Genomic DNA, 15,672 nt, shown 5'->3' with positions numbered 1-15,672 from the left:
CTCAAGCAGTTAACTCAGTAAGAAATCCTACCTCAAGCAGTTAACTCAGTAAGAAATCCTACCTCAAGCAGTTAACTCCCCAAAGTGGGCCTGGTTCCATTTAGTAAATCAAAAGGTAAAGCTTGAGATTCAAACTCTGCCAAGCCTGGTTAAGACTCACCAAGACTAGGCTTCCTCTAGACCAGTGGTTCTCAACCTTCCTAATGCCGTGACACTTCCACACAGTTCCTCATGTTGTGGTGACCCCCAACCATAAAATTGTTTTCGTTGCTATCATTTTGCTACTGGTATAAATAGGGTGACCCTGTGAAAGGGTCATTTGATCCCCAAAGGGGCTGCAACCCACAGGTTGAGAACAGCTGGTCTGAGGGATGGTAGGGAGGATGGGAAGCTACACAGTGAGGAAGAGGAAAAAACATTCTGAGGTTGATTTTTGAGATGATTGTACAAATCTTCTTAATATGACTGAATCATTAAATTGTATGATGCGTGAAAGAGTTCAGAAGGCAGGGTGCTATAGGAAAGATGCAAGGTGAATCAATACAGGGAAATGCAAAGTGTTACATTATGGAGATTGTAACCAACGTCACAAATGACAGTGGCGAACTGTTAGCTGGAAAACCAAGTACTTTAATCTGTAAGCTTTTACTAAAAGTCCTAACACATTTTTTAAAAGCGGCAAGGTTTAAAGAGGCGCTAGTAACATTGATCAGCACTACTATGTGCCACATAGAAATATTTGGCAAAAATGATTTTTTATAATGTTGTAGAGCATTGCTTGCTTTGTAAAAAACAGTTTTATTGAGATACAATTCATATATCATAGAATTCACTTTTTTCCCAATGTAGTTTTTTTAAAAAAATCATTTTATTTGGGGCTTGTACAACTCTTATCACAATCTATACATACATCCATTGTGTCAAGCACATTTGTATATCTGTTGCCCCATGATTCTCAAAACATTTGCCTTCTACTTGAGCCCTTGGTATATCAGTCCTCATTTTCCCCCTCACAGTCTAAGATATGACAAAATAATACGAATTTATAAATTATCAAGGGTTCATGGGGGGGAGCAGGGAGGGAGGGGAAAAAGAATTCACTTTTAAGGTGTAAAATTTCATGGTTTTGAGTACAGCCATGCATCTATGCGACTCTCATTACTACCTAATTTTTGAACATTTCCAGCCTTGCATACTTGTTCCCATGAGCCATCATTCTCTGGGGCCACATGGCCCCCACGTCCTGATAATCCCTCCTGCAGGTTCAGGGGATGGCCTTGCTGGGGATGACTGCCTCCTCTCACTGAGCCTTGTAGCAATGCCTTATAGTACCTAAGAGCTGGTAAAACAATCTTCTTCCCATTTCTAGGCTTACCCAAGATGCATTTGTGCCCCAGGGCAAGGGAGGAAACAGGTCCTCTACCCTCCCCACTGGCTCCCACGTGGCTTAGCCAGGCACTACTTTTGAGACACTGAGTTCTGTGGACGCAAACCCAATCGACGACCACAGCACACAGGAAGTACCGCTGTGTGTTCTCTCAGACAACAGGCCATTCTGTATCCTGGCCCAGCATGTAGTTTAGAAAGCAGCTAAACTAAGAACACAAGAAACAATGAACAGAACCAGCCTTTTAGTTCCGTGAGGAGACATCAGAGCCACTCACCAGGCAGCTGAAGGGTGAAGCCTGCTGGCACTACGTGCCTCGAACACAACCTGCTCAGAGCTCAGCGGCCAGCTCGGGATCCGAGCTGCTGAACAGGCTGACTCGGCCTAGGAGTCAGAACTGCCCTCTTCACCTGCTCAGGTTTCGTGGCCCATTTACCTTCTTGCCCCCAATGTAGCCTCCGGAAGCACCAAAGCTCTTCGTGAATGTCCCCATCATGACGTCCACTTCTTCCGGGTCCAGGCCAAAGTAGTCCACCACGCCCCGGCCTCTGGGGCCCAGGGCCCCAATGCTGTGCGCTTCGTCTAGATACAAGTACGCTTTGTATTTCTTCTTCAGGGCAATCACTTCGGGGAGGCGAACAATAGACCCCTCCATGCTGGCAAAAGAGGATAAATGAAAACATACGGAGACTCTTACTCACTCTCAAGAACAAAAGCACAGACACACACACACACACACACACACACACACCTCCCCCAAACTTTTCAAAGCTTATTGCCTTTTAAAGGGTCTGACAATGCTACGTGGGATTTTAAATCAGCCAAGTCAGATGATGCTGACGACCAGACAGACATCTGGGGGGGTCGGGGGGGGGGGTCTTCTAAAACACGCAGCAGAACACAACCGGTCTGATTCACACAGCAGAAGGAAGGGTGCAGCAGACTCTTCCAAGGCTCGTCATGGACACCATTAAACTCTGCATCACACTGAACATACACCTACAATTACACAAAGGGACATCAAGAGCCTTAAGGAGATGAGACAGTAGTGGAAAGGCAGCAAATCACTATTTGAAATAAAACACCTCCCATCATTAAAATGAGGTGGAATGTGTCGTGACTACTCTTGGTCCCATGTCAGCAGTTCCTCTATGAACAGCGGGCCAAGAGGAAGTCCCCAGGAGCAGGGACGTGGAGGCAGTACAGTGAGGGGCGGGGAAGAAAGCAGAGCTGGATGAAGAAGCCCACTGTGCGTGCGGCTCTGCTTGCAGCTGTGCAATGAGCCATAAACACTATCTTCTGTTTCCAGAGGGAGTAGCCTAGAGGTCCCTCCAGCTTAAAAACTCCGAGACTCCATGGAGCCAGGTCGCACGGATAAGAAAATAAAGCAGGATTACCTATATATTCCTTCTACGAGGATGAGAATTTTCTTCCAGGGCCTCCTCGTCCGAGGCTGGCCATACACGATGGCATCTTTCAGCAGCTTCTCTAGGCTCTGCATATCTACAGCACGCAAAACAGGAGTTTAGCACAAACCATCTTCCTCCATCCTAATACCATTCCAAAACGTAGATACACGGTTCTTAATCAGGAAATGTGTCTCAGAGAACAAAGGGCATGAACATACATTGAGTAGAACAGATAAAGGAGAAAAATGGGTGAAGCACATCTACAATGTTACACACGCTCAAAACCATAGGCACTCGACTAGATCCTTTTGGTGAGCATGCTACGAAACGGCCAAGGTTTCCTGCTAAGCCACACGGCCAAACTGTGTGTGTGTCTACAAGCTCAAACTGCACCTCTCACCCCAGTGAGTCATTCAGACAGGAACGTACAAAGAAGACTGGGCGAAGAGAGTGAGCCGGTACGATCACATTGACCTCCTAAACAGCAAACATGGGCTTAAAGGCTGCAGTACAGCTACCTCTCCGGACAAAGGGTGCTCAGGGGCATTGTTTTGTTGTTTTTTTCCCCTAAAAAAGCAGGTTACATAACAATGTGGACACAAATCAAAATCCCACAGGACCTTTCTCATCATAAACAACTTTCGACAAGACAAAGACAGAAAGGATGTAATCACCCTCTATGATCCAGAGGTACAGTGTGTATTCCACACTTCTACCTGTACATGTGCACGGTCAGCAAAAAGAGGATTCTGAGCATCTTGTTGGGTAAGCCTTTCTCTTGACCTGTGAGTGGTTTTTAACTATGCAACTTGGGAATTTTCACTGCAAGTGATTATATTATTTTCATTATTATTAGTGCACAAAGAGGCCTCCATATGGGAGAAAGGGATGGGGCTTAGTGTCACCCTTCCCTCTGCTTTTGTGCCACCTACTCATCCCTGTATTTCAGAGTCTACACAATGCACTATGTATCTATGTCTCTTCACTAGCCAGTCACAACCCCGATGATCATAGACTGAGCAAGCAAACATGGGAAAGGCTGAAAAAATGGAAGATCAAATCAAAGGAATACAGTACCATCTATATCAAAAGGTACCATTCCTTCAGAGCCTACATTTACTCTGAGGAAAAGAATAGCTCTTAAAAACTTGGACCAAAAGGAGATTTCCAATGTTGCTTCCTGAGCTTCATTTGCATTTTCTATTATTAATTAATGTTACCAACTCCCCTGACCATAAGAAGATGGATTGCATGACTGGCATTGACCCCCCACAACAAACTCACTGTTATGTTTGAAGACTCGAATGGTTGCTCCGGATAGTCTTGCTCCTAGAACGAGCGATGCGTGGTTCAGTTCATCACTGAGAATCAGGCAGCCCTGCAACACCAAACCCAGTGAGTTAACCCGGAAGAGAGGCTGAGTGGTCCAAATCACAAAACACCCAACTAGCCAGCAACACAAAGCCAACCCCACTGCTATCTCAATTTATACTGAGAGTGACCCGCAGGACAGAGGAGAAGTGCCCGTCAGGTTTCCAAGCTGGAAACCTCTATGGAGGCAGACTGCCACCTCTCTCTCCCATGGAGCCGCTGGGGGGTTCAAGCTGCTGGCCTTTCGGTTAGCAGCCTCCTGCTCTAACTACTACACCACCCAGGCGCCTACCAACACTAATGTCTGTACCAATTATATCCTGTTAAGGAACTCTTAGACAACAGTTAAGCCATTAATTTTAAGAGGGGTAAAAGAGTGGGGTACATGGCATATACTGCCAAAAGAATAAACACATTTGTCTTAGACGCACAGCCAGAATACTCCTTAGATACAAGGATGGGGAGACTGTGTCTCACATATTTTGGACATGTTAGCAGGAGAGGCCAGTTCCTGGAAAGGAATATCACACTCAGCGAAGTATACGGGCGGGGAGAAAGAGGACGGCCCTGGACAAGATGAACTGACTGACACGGTGGCTGCAGCGACGGGCACAGGCATAAGGACACTTGTGAGGCTGGTGCAGGACCAGACCGTGTTTCCTTCTGATGTGCACCGGGTTGCCATAAGACAGAACTGACTCACTGGCACCGCATGACAATAACATGATATAGCATGTGTGTGATGTCTCGTTACTTTTCTTCGAAGAATACCTTAGAAGAAGATCAAAATTTCTAACCTTTTAATTTCATTTCTTCAGTGCGGTGAATGACTAGTATTCTGACACACAGTTATGGGCTTTACCTCTCGTTGGCTAGTGTGCATAGGGTCTCGGCTTGATCTGAGGACTTGGCTGCATGGGGTGGGCTGTGTGCTGTGCCTGTGGAGGTCCCCGGACGGGGCCTGTGGTTGAGGGAGAGATCCCTGTGGAGACAGGACCTCCTGCCCTCCTCATCAATCTGTGATGATTCAGGGATGAGTCAACTCACTGCTCTTTCTGCCAGATGACATAGGGTGTAAGCCTAAATCTTGCCATTAAAGTTCCGTAACAAGTGTGATCCTTGTTAGGTGCCCATGACTCAATTCTGGCTCGCGGTGACCCTGAGCATGCTGGGTCAAATTGCTCCATACGCTTTCCAGGCTGTGTCCTGGCTGGAGCAGATGCCTAGCCTGTCTTCCCAGGCACCTCCGGGTGGGCTCAGAACGCCGCCTCTTTGGCCAATAGTCAGCCCGTCAGCCTTGTGCCCCACGGACCCAGGAACAAGCTCTATTCTATGTGTGTGAGGGAGCTACAAAGAGTTCATGGGAAAGTTCAGTTAGCTCTGAATTCCATTTCTCCACAAATGCTGTGAAGCTCCTTTCTAAATTGGGTTTTCACTAAGGCAACAGAAGTCTGAGCACCTCTTAAAAAAATTCTTCAATAATAATAATTTGTAATGTATCAAGAGGTCCCGGGGGGTGGTGGTGTAAAAAGAGGAGCTGATACCAAGGACTCAAAGAGAATGTAAATGCTTAGAAAATGATGGCAACAGATGTACAAATATGCTTGATACAAGTGATGTATGGATTGTTATGAGTTATTTAAGAGCCCCCAATATAATGATCTTAAAAAAAAAAATTCTTCTCCAGTCCCATGTCTCATGAGGTTCTTAAAATCTTAACTCAGAGAAAAAGTTTTTCCCTTTGTAAAAAAATAGGCTCCCTTATAGCAAGGTTCACTGTTACTCTACCTGGGATTGGTTTACAATAAGGCAGTAGGTTCTCAACCTTCCCAATGCCGTGACCCTTTCAGACAGTCCCTTATATTGTAGTGAACCCCTCAACCATAAAATCATTTTCATTGCTACTTCATAACTGCAATTTTGATACTGTTATGAGTCATAATGTAAATATCTGATATTTACCTTTTCATTGTTACAATTGAACATAATTAAAGCATAGTGTGTTGGTTCCTAAGACCTTCGGAAATATGTGCTTTCTGACGGCTTTAGGCGGCCCCTGTAGAAGGGTCGTTTGACCCCCACAGGGGTCGAGACTCACAGGTTGAGAACCGCTGCTATAAGGGATTTCATGGAAAGTAGCTGACGGCCACCCTGCCCTCACATCACCTTTGGCTGCAGGAAGCGCAGAGGCTAGTCTGCTACTCTGAGTTGCCCATCTGCTCCCTTCCTCCCCAGAACAGCAGGAGGATTAACCCCAGGGACCTAGACAACTGGTGCTCAACAACTCTGGACCAGAAGGCCTTGTAAAATGGCGCCTCGTCTCTCTCCGGATCAGCTGCTCAAGATCTGCGGATCCATGCCAACTTTCAACTGGTTACAACAACTGCGTGGTAAGTCACCACTCAGGGGGTCAACGCAGTTCTGGGCCTCAGTGTACCTTACCATTTGACTGACATGCTCATCTCCCCATTTCAAGATGTTCCAATTCCTTCTTGGAATCATTCAAAGACTCATTCCATACCTCTCCCCAAGAGTATTAGCACAACAAAAGGCAACACAGTTATCGAGATGTTAACATACAGGAGGCAGGGCACATGGAACAAGGCGACTCGTTTTTTTATAAGAGGTCCCGGAAGTGCTTCACCAGCAGAGCAAGGTCGGTGAGTCATAGAATTGGTTTGTGGCTGCTCGTTGAGTCAAGGCATTGCTGCAGGGGGCTGTGTGTCTAGGTCAATGGCCCGTAACTTTAGTTTACTTTTTGCCACAGACACAGAAAAACTGATGCCTGTTGCAGCCTTAGGCACACAGACAAACATTTTCAGACAATGGGGAGGGGGGGGGGGTGTTCACAAATTGACAAGTTGATCTGAAAGTTGGAAGATTAAAATGTGGTCGCTCACATGCACTGCTGGGGCATAATGCAGGGGCACTGCCTTTCCAGAGGGCAGACGGGCAAGGCTGCGCCGCACACACATTCCAGCTCGAAAGGTTTAGGTGGTTGACCTGACAGAGGCACAAGGGTGTACACAGACACACATTCAAAGTTGCTCAAAGCAGAAAGGCATGCAGATTCTGCCACCATTTAGGTAGATGCTTAGACGCAGGTAGACCAGCTCAGGTGAGATTCTCTAGGAACTGGTGACCCCTGCTACCTCTGAGGAGGGCAACTGAGTGGCTAGAACCGGCGGAGTGAGGTAGGAAGACTTCTCACTCCCTCAGCCTGGATTAAGTGACAGCCAAATTTACATGGACAATTGTCTTTCTTGTTGTCAGTCTTCTCAAAATGGACTCACATTTCTATCAATAAACATTCTGTATATCGTCAGATCCCCAACTCCCCAGCCCACCCCCCACAGACACTGACTGGCTCCATTCTCATCTACTGCTTTGAAGATGCCTGCACTGAGTCACTGCTCCACACACACCCCTTTCAGGCTCTTGTGAAACTCCTGAGATTGTGTCCGACAAATGAAAAGGCCAACCTCTGCTGGAAAGGCCTCTCTAAGCCACACCCTGGATCACAAAGCGTAATCATCTCTGGCAAACTCCCTCTCCCCGATCTGATGCTGGAACATTAAGACTTTGCTTTTTAAAGACCTGGCTACTTAAACTCATTAAAGAAACAAGACCCAATGGTCTATGAAAATTTTAACGTATGAAAAAGAACGAAGGTAATACACTGAGACACAATCAACACATAAAAATCCACAAGGTCAGAAGCTCAAAGGGGACAGACTCTCACTGGTCACAAGTGGAGGTTGCTAGAGCCCTTGCAGCATCGCAAAATTTGATCAACAAAAGGAAACAATCAAGCACCTGTCTACCTTTCTAGTTCAAACTAATCTGTGTTACCCAAGAGTTGATTTTAACAAAATTCTTCCTTTTGGAAGAACTTTAGCTAAGAAATTCAGAAGAAATGAAGAATCAGAAGCTCACTGTTTTGTAAGAAAAATATATCAATGACTGCTAAAATCATGGCGTGAAAGACTGTCAGGTACTTCATAATGGGCTGAACCCACTGATCCATATTCATGTTACAAGGAAAGAGAAAAAACAATCGAATGACTCTAGTTGTAATACAACAGAAAATACACAGTACTTGACAGAAAACCTAAACATGAAGCCTCAAGACGGCATGCAGCCGAAGAAGTCTCGATCGACCAGACTACCACCGGAATACCAAGAACAGAAGAACATCAGAAGGATGCAATATGGCAGAAACCAAAATGTGTAGACATTCCATTAGGACACATAGCCAGGTGGTTTAACAATGACTTGGCATGAATGTAAACAAACCAAGCCGGGGGTCATACTGCTACAGTTAGAGCCTGAACAGTCACATCAACCACCTGCAGCATGCAGGCCTTCCCAGGAGACCTCGTGGGAAGAAACCCACTCTGCAGACATATGTGCAATGACTGGGAAAAGCTGGACACAGACTGGGATGACCTGATAGTCAACAATGATGATTAATTTTGTTAACGAGGACAGTAGTTTTATAGTCAGATTTTAAAAAGAAAAAAGTTTCAGAGTTTATCAGGGGTGGGATGGAGGGGCCAGAATAATGTGGAAACCGATCGTGCTAAGTTTTGATAGAAATATCTCTGCGTAAACTCCGTTTAAGAGGAGCCTGGCGGCACAGTGGTAAGGTACAGTTCAGACTCGCCAGCTACTCTACAGGAGAAAGATGTGGCATCTGCTTTTACAATGATTACAGACAGCCTTACAGTCACGAAAGCTCCTGAGACAAAAATAAACCCCTTGAATTGCTAGGTGTGGGGACTAGTGTCTTGGGGGACAGACACTAAGGTTAACTGGCCCAACACAGTCCGCAAAGACAATGTTTTACATCTAAACTTGGTGGGCTGGGCCTAGGGCCTTAAAAGCTCATGAGCAGGCATCTAATGTGCAATTATTGGTCTCTCCTTGACTGGAGCAAAGAAGAATGACGGACACCAAGGACACATGGAAACAATCGGTCCAGTGGACTAATAGGCTATGTGAATACCAGTCTCCATGAGCCCGAGACCAGCAGAACTAGACGGTGCCTGCCTACCACGACCAACTGCTCTGAAAGGGATCACATTTGATGGTCCTGGGGAGAGTGGGGAAAATGTTGAACAGATCATACAAGACACCATGTGTACCTGTAGCCAGAGCCTGTTGAAACCCAAGGCTATGGCCCTTAGATAGCGGAGGTCTGGGACTGATCTCACCTACATGGCTGAATTTCAGCCCAATGATACAGTGTTCTAAAAAGGGAACAATAGCACGGTGAGGTACACACACCTTAAACTAATCAACCCTCTGGAATCACAAGGGCAGCGTTTACCCAAGGACAAAGTTCAGGAGGAGGTATGGAAATAGGAAACACAGAGGGAGGAAGTGAAGTAAGTGATCTTACATTGTGGGGATTGCAATGAATGAGATAAAGCAAAATGTGTAGAAACTGTTCAATGTAAAACTATGATCTACTCTGTAAACAATCACCCAATTCCCCCAAATAAGATACATACAGTGAAATAACAACAATAATACATGATTGATCAAGGATTCACGAGGCTGGGAAGGTGGGGACAAAAAGAGGAGCTGATACCAAGGGCTCAAGTAGGAAGAAAATGTTTTGGAAATGTTGATGGCAACATATGTACAGGTGTGCTTAATATAGTTGAATGATGGATTCCTATAAGATTTGTAAGAGCCCCCCTCAATAAAATGATTAATAATAATAATTTAAAAGATATATACAGTCTTGGAAACTCTATATGGGACAGTTCTCCTCTGTCTTAGAGGGTTGTTATGCGTCAGAAGTGACTTGTCGGCAAAGCACTTTTTTTCCCCCTTTGGTTGAAGTCAAGGTTCACAATAGTGCATGCCTCCCTCTGAACACTCTTCAAAACAAAACAATATACAAACAAGGGTGTTTTCGTAACAACACTCTGGATCTTACCTTGCCAATAAGAGCAGGAATGTTCATTGAATTGGTTGCAAACCCCATGCCGTATGTCATAGCAGCTTCTACTCCCAAGAAACTCGCCACGAGCTTCTCCAGTTCTTCATGTTTGTCCAGGTTTCCTGCGTGACGTTCATAAAATGAACACACAGATCTCAGTCAAGAACTACTCATCACGTTATAAAAGCAACCAGAAACAACACGCTGCAACCTGTGCAGACTAGGACGGAGTGGGTGTGATGAAATGTAAGGCTCACACAGAACCCAGTAGCTGGGACAGAGCCAGACAGTCACCAACAATTTCTCCCACCGCTGTCTGCTGTGCTTTGCCTGCTGTAAAGAAGTAGCTTCCCCTGCCTCTACCTTTGACCTGGGCTGGCTATGGGGCCTGCTTTGACCTATTGGGTGTGGTATCCATGATGCTGAGTCAGTTCTAAGTCGAGGCCCTAAGAGGCCTGGCAACACCAGCTTTCACCCTTCTGAAGTTAGCTGGCACGTAAAGGACTCTTGCTAGTGCTGGGAAAGAGTGGTCAGGAGAGAGGGATGCTCAGCTAACCTATAAGCACTCCTGCCACCAGGTGAGGGGCCAGCCACATGGCTATAGCCATGTCGGCCCTCCATCCTCAGTCACGGGGCCCCAGCAACTAGGAAACATCACAACCCTTCCCATTACAGCATCACAAGCACATTTCTCTCGTCAAGTCACTTTGACTCATAGGGACCTTATAAGAAAGCTTAGAACTTGCTCTTTGGGTTTCCGAGGCTGTAAATCTTTACGGAAACAAAAGCTTCACCTTTCTCCTGTCAAGCAGCTGGGGGTTTTGAACTGCAGACCTTGTGATTAGCAGTACGTCCCAGGGCTCCTTATAGCATTGTATCAATGCTGTGGTCATATCTCACGAGAGTGAGTTTTTGAGATAGTATGGATCAAGCTGGAAGACATTATGCTGCGTAAAATATGTCCATCACAAAAGACAAGAGCGTATGACTTCACTTATATAAAAAGGTAACTCAAGAAGAAAAATAAAAACCACTAAAAGGTCAGAAAAGGTAAGTGCACAAAAGTTTACCAATGGCTACAAAAGGGTAATGAGGGGTTAACGGTGAAGAAAACAATCACATTGATTAAGGGCAGGGTTGCACAGCCCATTGTAATTGTTGTAATAAACTGTACGCCTGTAAAAAGTTGTGTCATGGCTATGTTTACAACAACGATCCAAAATAAAAAGGAGTAGCTCTGAGTCTGCTTATGTACAACCAAACCCCTCTGGGGACTTGGTTCCTTGCTTTGGAGGTCATGGTTTTTGATGAGCCATCTAGTTAACTGACCTAATAACTTGTTTAGTAGTTTTGTTCTACCTTCTAGTTGGCTGTGTGGTCCCTGGGGTTTGCAAGCAGACATCCAAGGCACAGCAATAGGTCTCTATTCACCTGGAGCTACCGAGGCAGGAAAAGGAGGAGGACACAGAAACTGTGGCTAAAGGCCTCCTTTGCCAAGAGACCAGAAGAACTGGAAAGTATCTGGCTACCGTTACTGACTGTTTTGATAAAAAATGACATAGAAGAAATTCTGATCAAAGGGGGGAAATTTCAGAAAAGAGTTGCAAGTGATCAGGAACACCTGACTTTCTGGAGCCATGGAGGATGAACCGCTCAAACTACTGCCCTGAGGTAATTTTTAAAGCTTAACAGCAAAAAAACACAGCAAGCCCAAGGTAGCCTAAACTTACCCATTTCCTGCCGAGTGCTGCACACTCCAACACCGTACTCCTCGAGGACTTCAGTGGCCGCTTCTTGACATGATCCCGTGTTCTGTGCAAACCCAAGATAGTTGTAGGACCCCATGTTTATAACACCTTTGATTATATTCCCTGTGTACCTGTGTTTCAATAGAACGAAAGTTCATTAAATCCATGAGCACATCAGATGAGAGGGGAAATGTACTAGTAACACAGCTGTAGTAGAAAGAACATGATCCACATCAGTGTTTCTCTAAGTGAGCAACACTGCCCCCTGAGGAGTACTGGAATGATACAAGGGGCAGCAAAAGCAGATACCTACACTTACCTTTGGAGCTCTGGTGGTGTGCTGTAGTAGTTACACACTACGCTGCCATCCACATGGTCAGCAGTTCAAAACCACCAATGGTTCTATGGGAGAAAGACTGGGCTTTCCACTCCCATCAACGGATGCAGTCTCGGAAACCCACCAGGGGTCACTACGAGTCAGTACTGACTCGATGGCAGTGAGTTTGGTGCTTGATACTTTATCTTGGATTATGGGTTATATTATAAAAGTTTTTAATTGCCAGGTGGGGAGCTGAGTAATTTTTTTCCTGCAAACGGGGTGGTAGGCCAATTAAGTTCAGGAGCCTATGATGTCCACGTGAAAAGAAGCTCCAACTCTCCACCAACTGGAGAAATGAAAGTTGACACAAAACACCCAATTTCATATTAGTAGATGGCGAACCTGACTCTACGCAGTGTTGGCCAGGATAGTCTATACAGTGTAAACACAATTAATCAGTACAACTCTTAGGGGGAGGGCGGTTTGGTAGAACTGACCCATTAAAAGAGGTATATGCTCTTTTCTTCAGCAACGCTCACTGATGCACAAAGATCTGGGCTTAAGAATGCTTCAAGAGTCACTGCACAATATGCCACGTTCCTTGCCCGGGACCTGAGACCAGTGACATTCTACAAGAGGAGTAAAGCCAGCTGGGACCCTGGAGTGCAGACAACATAGATTACAGGCCCCGCCAGGCTAAGAAGAACATGAAGTATGAACAAGAAATATATCACGAATGTTTGGACTCCATGAGATTCTGGGACTGTTAACACAGCGTAACTAGGTCCAGTCTGCAACACATGGCACAGATATTTATAGTATCAAATACCATGTAGCACTTTCAAGTAATGAGCAGGCTCTGAATATACACGAGAAAGATGTTACCAGTAGATTACAGGTAAAACACACACGCACACAAGTTGTGCAATACTCTATTAAGTTGCTCTTCTTGGGTGCTGCTGCTCTGAGGTTGAATTCACAGCAACCCATCTGGCAATGCAGACGGCCCATCGGGTTCTCTGGGCTGTGATCTTTATGAGAGCAGGTCACCAGGTCTTTTCTTCCTCAGAGCTGCTGGGTGGGCTGAAACCTAGGGCTAACCCCTGCGCTACTGCTATTCCTAACCAATAAGACCTTCTTACACAATCAAAAGCTACCTCAGCATAACCATAATGGGCAGATACGCTACACATACATCCCTCTGAAAACATCTAGAGGGATGACATATAACACAACACACAATAATAAACAACGGTCACCTCCAGGAATAAAGGAAAATTTGTTGGGGAGGGTATTTTGTCCCTGGCGGTGATGTTGGGTAAGCATTGGGCTAATCAAGGTTGGTGGCTCAAACCCACCAGCCACTCATCAGGAGCAAGATGAGACTGTCTGCTCCCAGAGAGACTGACATGGCCTTGGGACCCCTATACAGGGTGGCAATGAGTCAGAATCGACCCTACGGCAGTGGGTTTGCTGCTATATTTTGGAGGAACAGAGGTGCGTTGACAAAGTCAACTTCCATGTTGGATTATGTCTTTAAAATATATTTTAATAGTGATTTATTAATTAATGATGATTGAATAATTTAAAAATACTTTTAATAATTAACAAGAAAAATATTTCTAATAATATAATAAGCATTCTAAACCATCTAATCATTTAAGTGAAAACACTCCATATGTCCTTGAATCTAATCAAAATTATCTAGAAATAAAGTCAAACACTTGATTTTGGTAAGTGGCATTAATAGAAAGGAGAGTTTTTCTTTAACAAGTCAAATTTTTGTCCTTTTCAACTCGAATCCAACATGCTATCAAATGTGATAGAGAAATAGATTTTAAAAGTTGCCACAATGATGGACAATATGCTGAAGCTCTTCATGGTATGGTGCTCTCTCAGCTGTGATGGGCTTGGAGAGAGTAATCCCACTGCGACCAACTATTTCCTCAAAGGAAAACCATTCCCTGTCCTCAGAAAGGCTTTGCCCAGCCTCACCTGAAGGACCAGTTGTAGTCCTGAGACTGTCGCTCCATGATGTCCACTCTGGCCCCAGGCACGCTACAGATGGGCCGGTTCCAGTTGTCTCTGATCCTCATGTAGAGGTTCCTGGTATAGAAGTTTTCGAAGTCCTGATACAATGACACAAAGTCCTGCCAACAAACGACGAATGCCATACATTTAACTGAGTTACTTTAAAAATAAAACCAAAACACCCCGACAACTTCCCTTTTCATATTGCAAAGAACATCTGAGAAGGAGAGGTCAATTGCAATTACTGATGTTATATGGTAAATCTGCTGCACACAGCTTCTTTAGAGTGTTGAAAAGCAAGGGTGCTACTTTGAGGACTATGGAGTCCCTGCCCCAGGCCATGGTATTTTCAATGGCCTAAGATGCGTGTAAAGGTTGGATACTGAATAAAGAATGCCAAAGAATGGATGCTTGTGAATGGTGGTGGCGAAGAACAGTGAGAGTGCCACAGGCTGTCAGAAGAACAAACAGGTACATCTTGGAAGAAGTACAGACACAAGGCTCCTTAGAGGCAAAGATGGCAAGATTCTGTCCTAAGTACTGTGGACATGTCACAGAGACCAGTCCCTGGACAAGGACATGTTTGGTAGAGGCGCAGCAAGAGAGGAGGCCCTCAACAAGATGGAATGACACAGCGGCTACGACAATGGGTTCAAGTATAAGACAATTATGAGGACGGTGCAAGACCAGGTAGCAGAGTTTTCGTTATGTTGGACAGAGGGTCACTATGAGTCGGAACCAAGTAGAAGGCACCTAACAACAACCGATGAGCACATATTTGGGAAGGTATCAGTGTTCTGATTTCTCATTTGTTTATCACTTATTTTAAAGCAACTCAAGTCTGGCAAAAGCCATCTAGCTTTGCAGGTTGGCCTATACTGGCTGGTTTCACAGAACCACCTGACTGCATGAATACACTGTCAAAGACATCAACTTACACAGGCCGGGGGGTTATAAAGAGAGAGCTCTGTGGTACAATTAACCCTTACGTGGGTTCCCCTTTTAGTAACCTCACAAAGACTACACCCATAATTTATTTGGGGAAACTGCGGTTTAAAACCAGGAAAAAATTTCCAAAATTAGATTCCTATCCTCTACAGATTTTCAAGGGTCAAAACAAAACAAATCCAAAGAAAAATGATACACCAGAAACACTAGAAAGGGGATTACAGGAAGCTGCCTCCCCAGGGTCTTTCCCTCCTGTCCAGGGACATAAAGTCCCCCTGTCCCTGCCTCAAATGAAATTACATTACGATTTAAGTCAGTAAGATCACTTTATATAGAGTTGAAATGAATGCCCACCCCACATGGACGACCTTGTGGCTAGAGAACATATGACCAGTGAACATGAGATTACGTCTGCTCTTGAAGGGAAGAGAAAATAAAGGAATTTGTACCATAGCTCTAACCCAAGGTCAGCCATTCAAAATCACCAGCTGCTCCGGGGGAGAAAG

At 45.1% G+C, this 15,672-nt stretch overlaps 1 protein-coding gene across 1 annotated transcript in view; it reads right to left on the bottom strand.

The window, feature by feature from the left end:
* SPTLC2 (serine palmitoyltransferase long chain base subunit 2) overlaps positions 1-15,672 on the bottom strand; it is an 86,786-nt gene that overhangs the window by 32,632 nt on the left and 38,482 nt on the right. Inside the window, exons 3-8 of the mRNA XM_045288166.1 lie at positions 14,183-14,337; positions 11,851-11,999; positions 10,118-10,242; positions 4,081-4,174; positions 2,785-2,890; positions 1,824-2,043 (exon numbers count right to left, since the gene is read on the bottom strand). Coding sequence (XP_045144101.1) covers positions 1,824-2,043; positions 2,785-2,890; positions 4,081-4,174; positions 10,118-10,242; positions 11,851-11,999; positions 14,183-14,337 — 849 coding nt within the window. The remainder of the gene's footprint in view (positions 1-1,823; positions 2,044-2,784; positions 2,891-4,080; positions 4,175-10,117; positions 10,243-11,850; positions 12,000-14,182; positions 14,338-15,672) is intronic.

Source organism: Echinops telfairi, unplaced genomic scaffold, assembly GCF_000313985.2.
Source record: "Echinops telfairi isolate 266 unplaced genomic scaffold, ASM31398v2 ScPeMD7_18;HRSCAF=68, whole genome shotgun sequence".
In the NCBI taxonomy this organism is placed as follows: domain Eukaryota; kingdom Metazoa; phylum Chordata; class Mammalia; order Afrosoricida; family Tenrecidae; genus Echinops; species Echinops telfairi.
The sequence above is the reverse complement of the archived record's forward strand: the minus strand, read 5'-3'. Positions and strand labels throughout refer to the sequence as shown.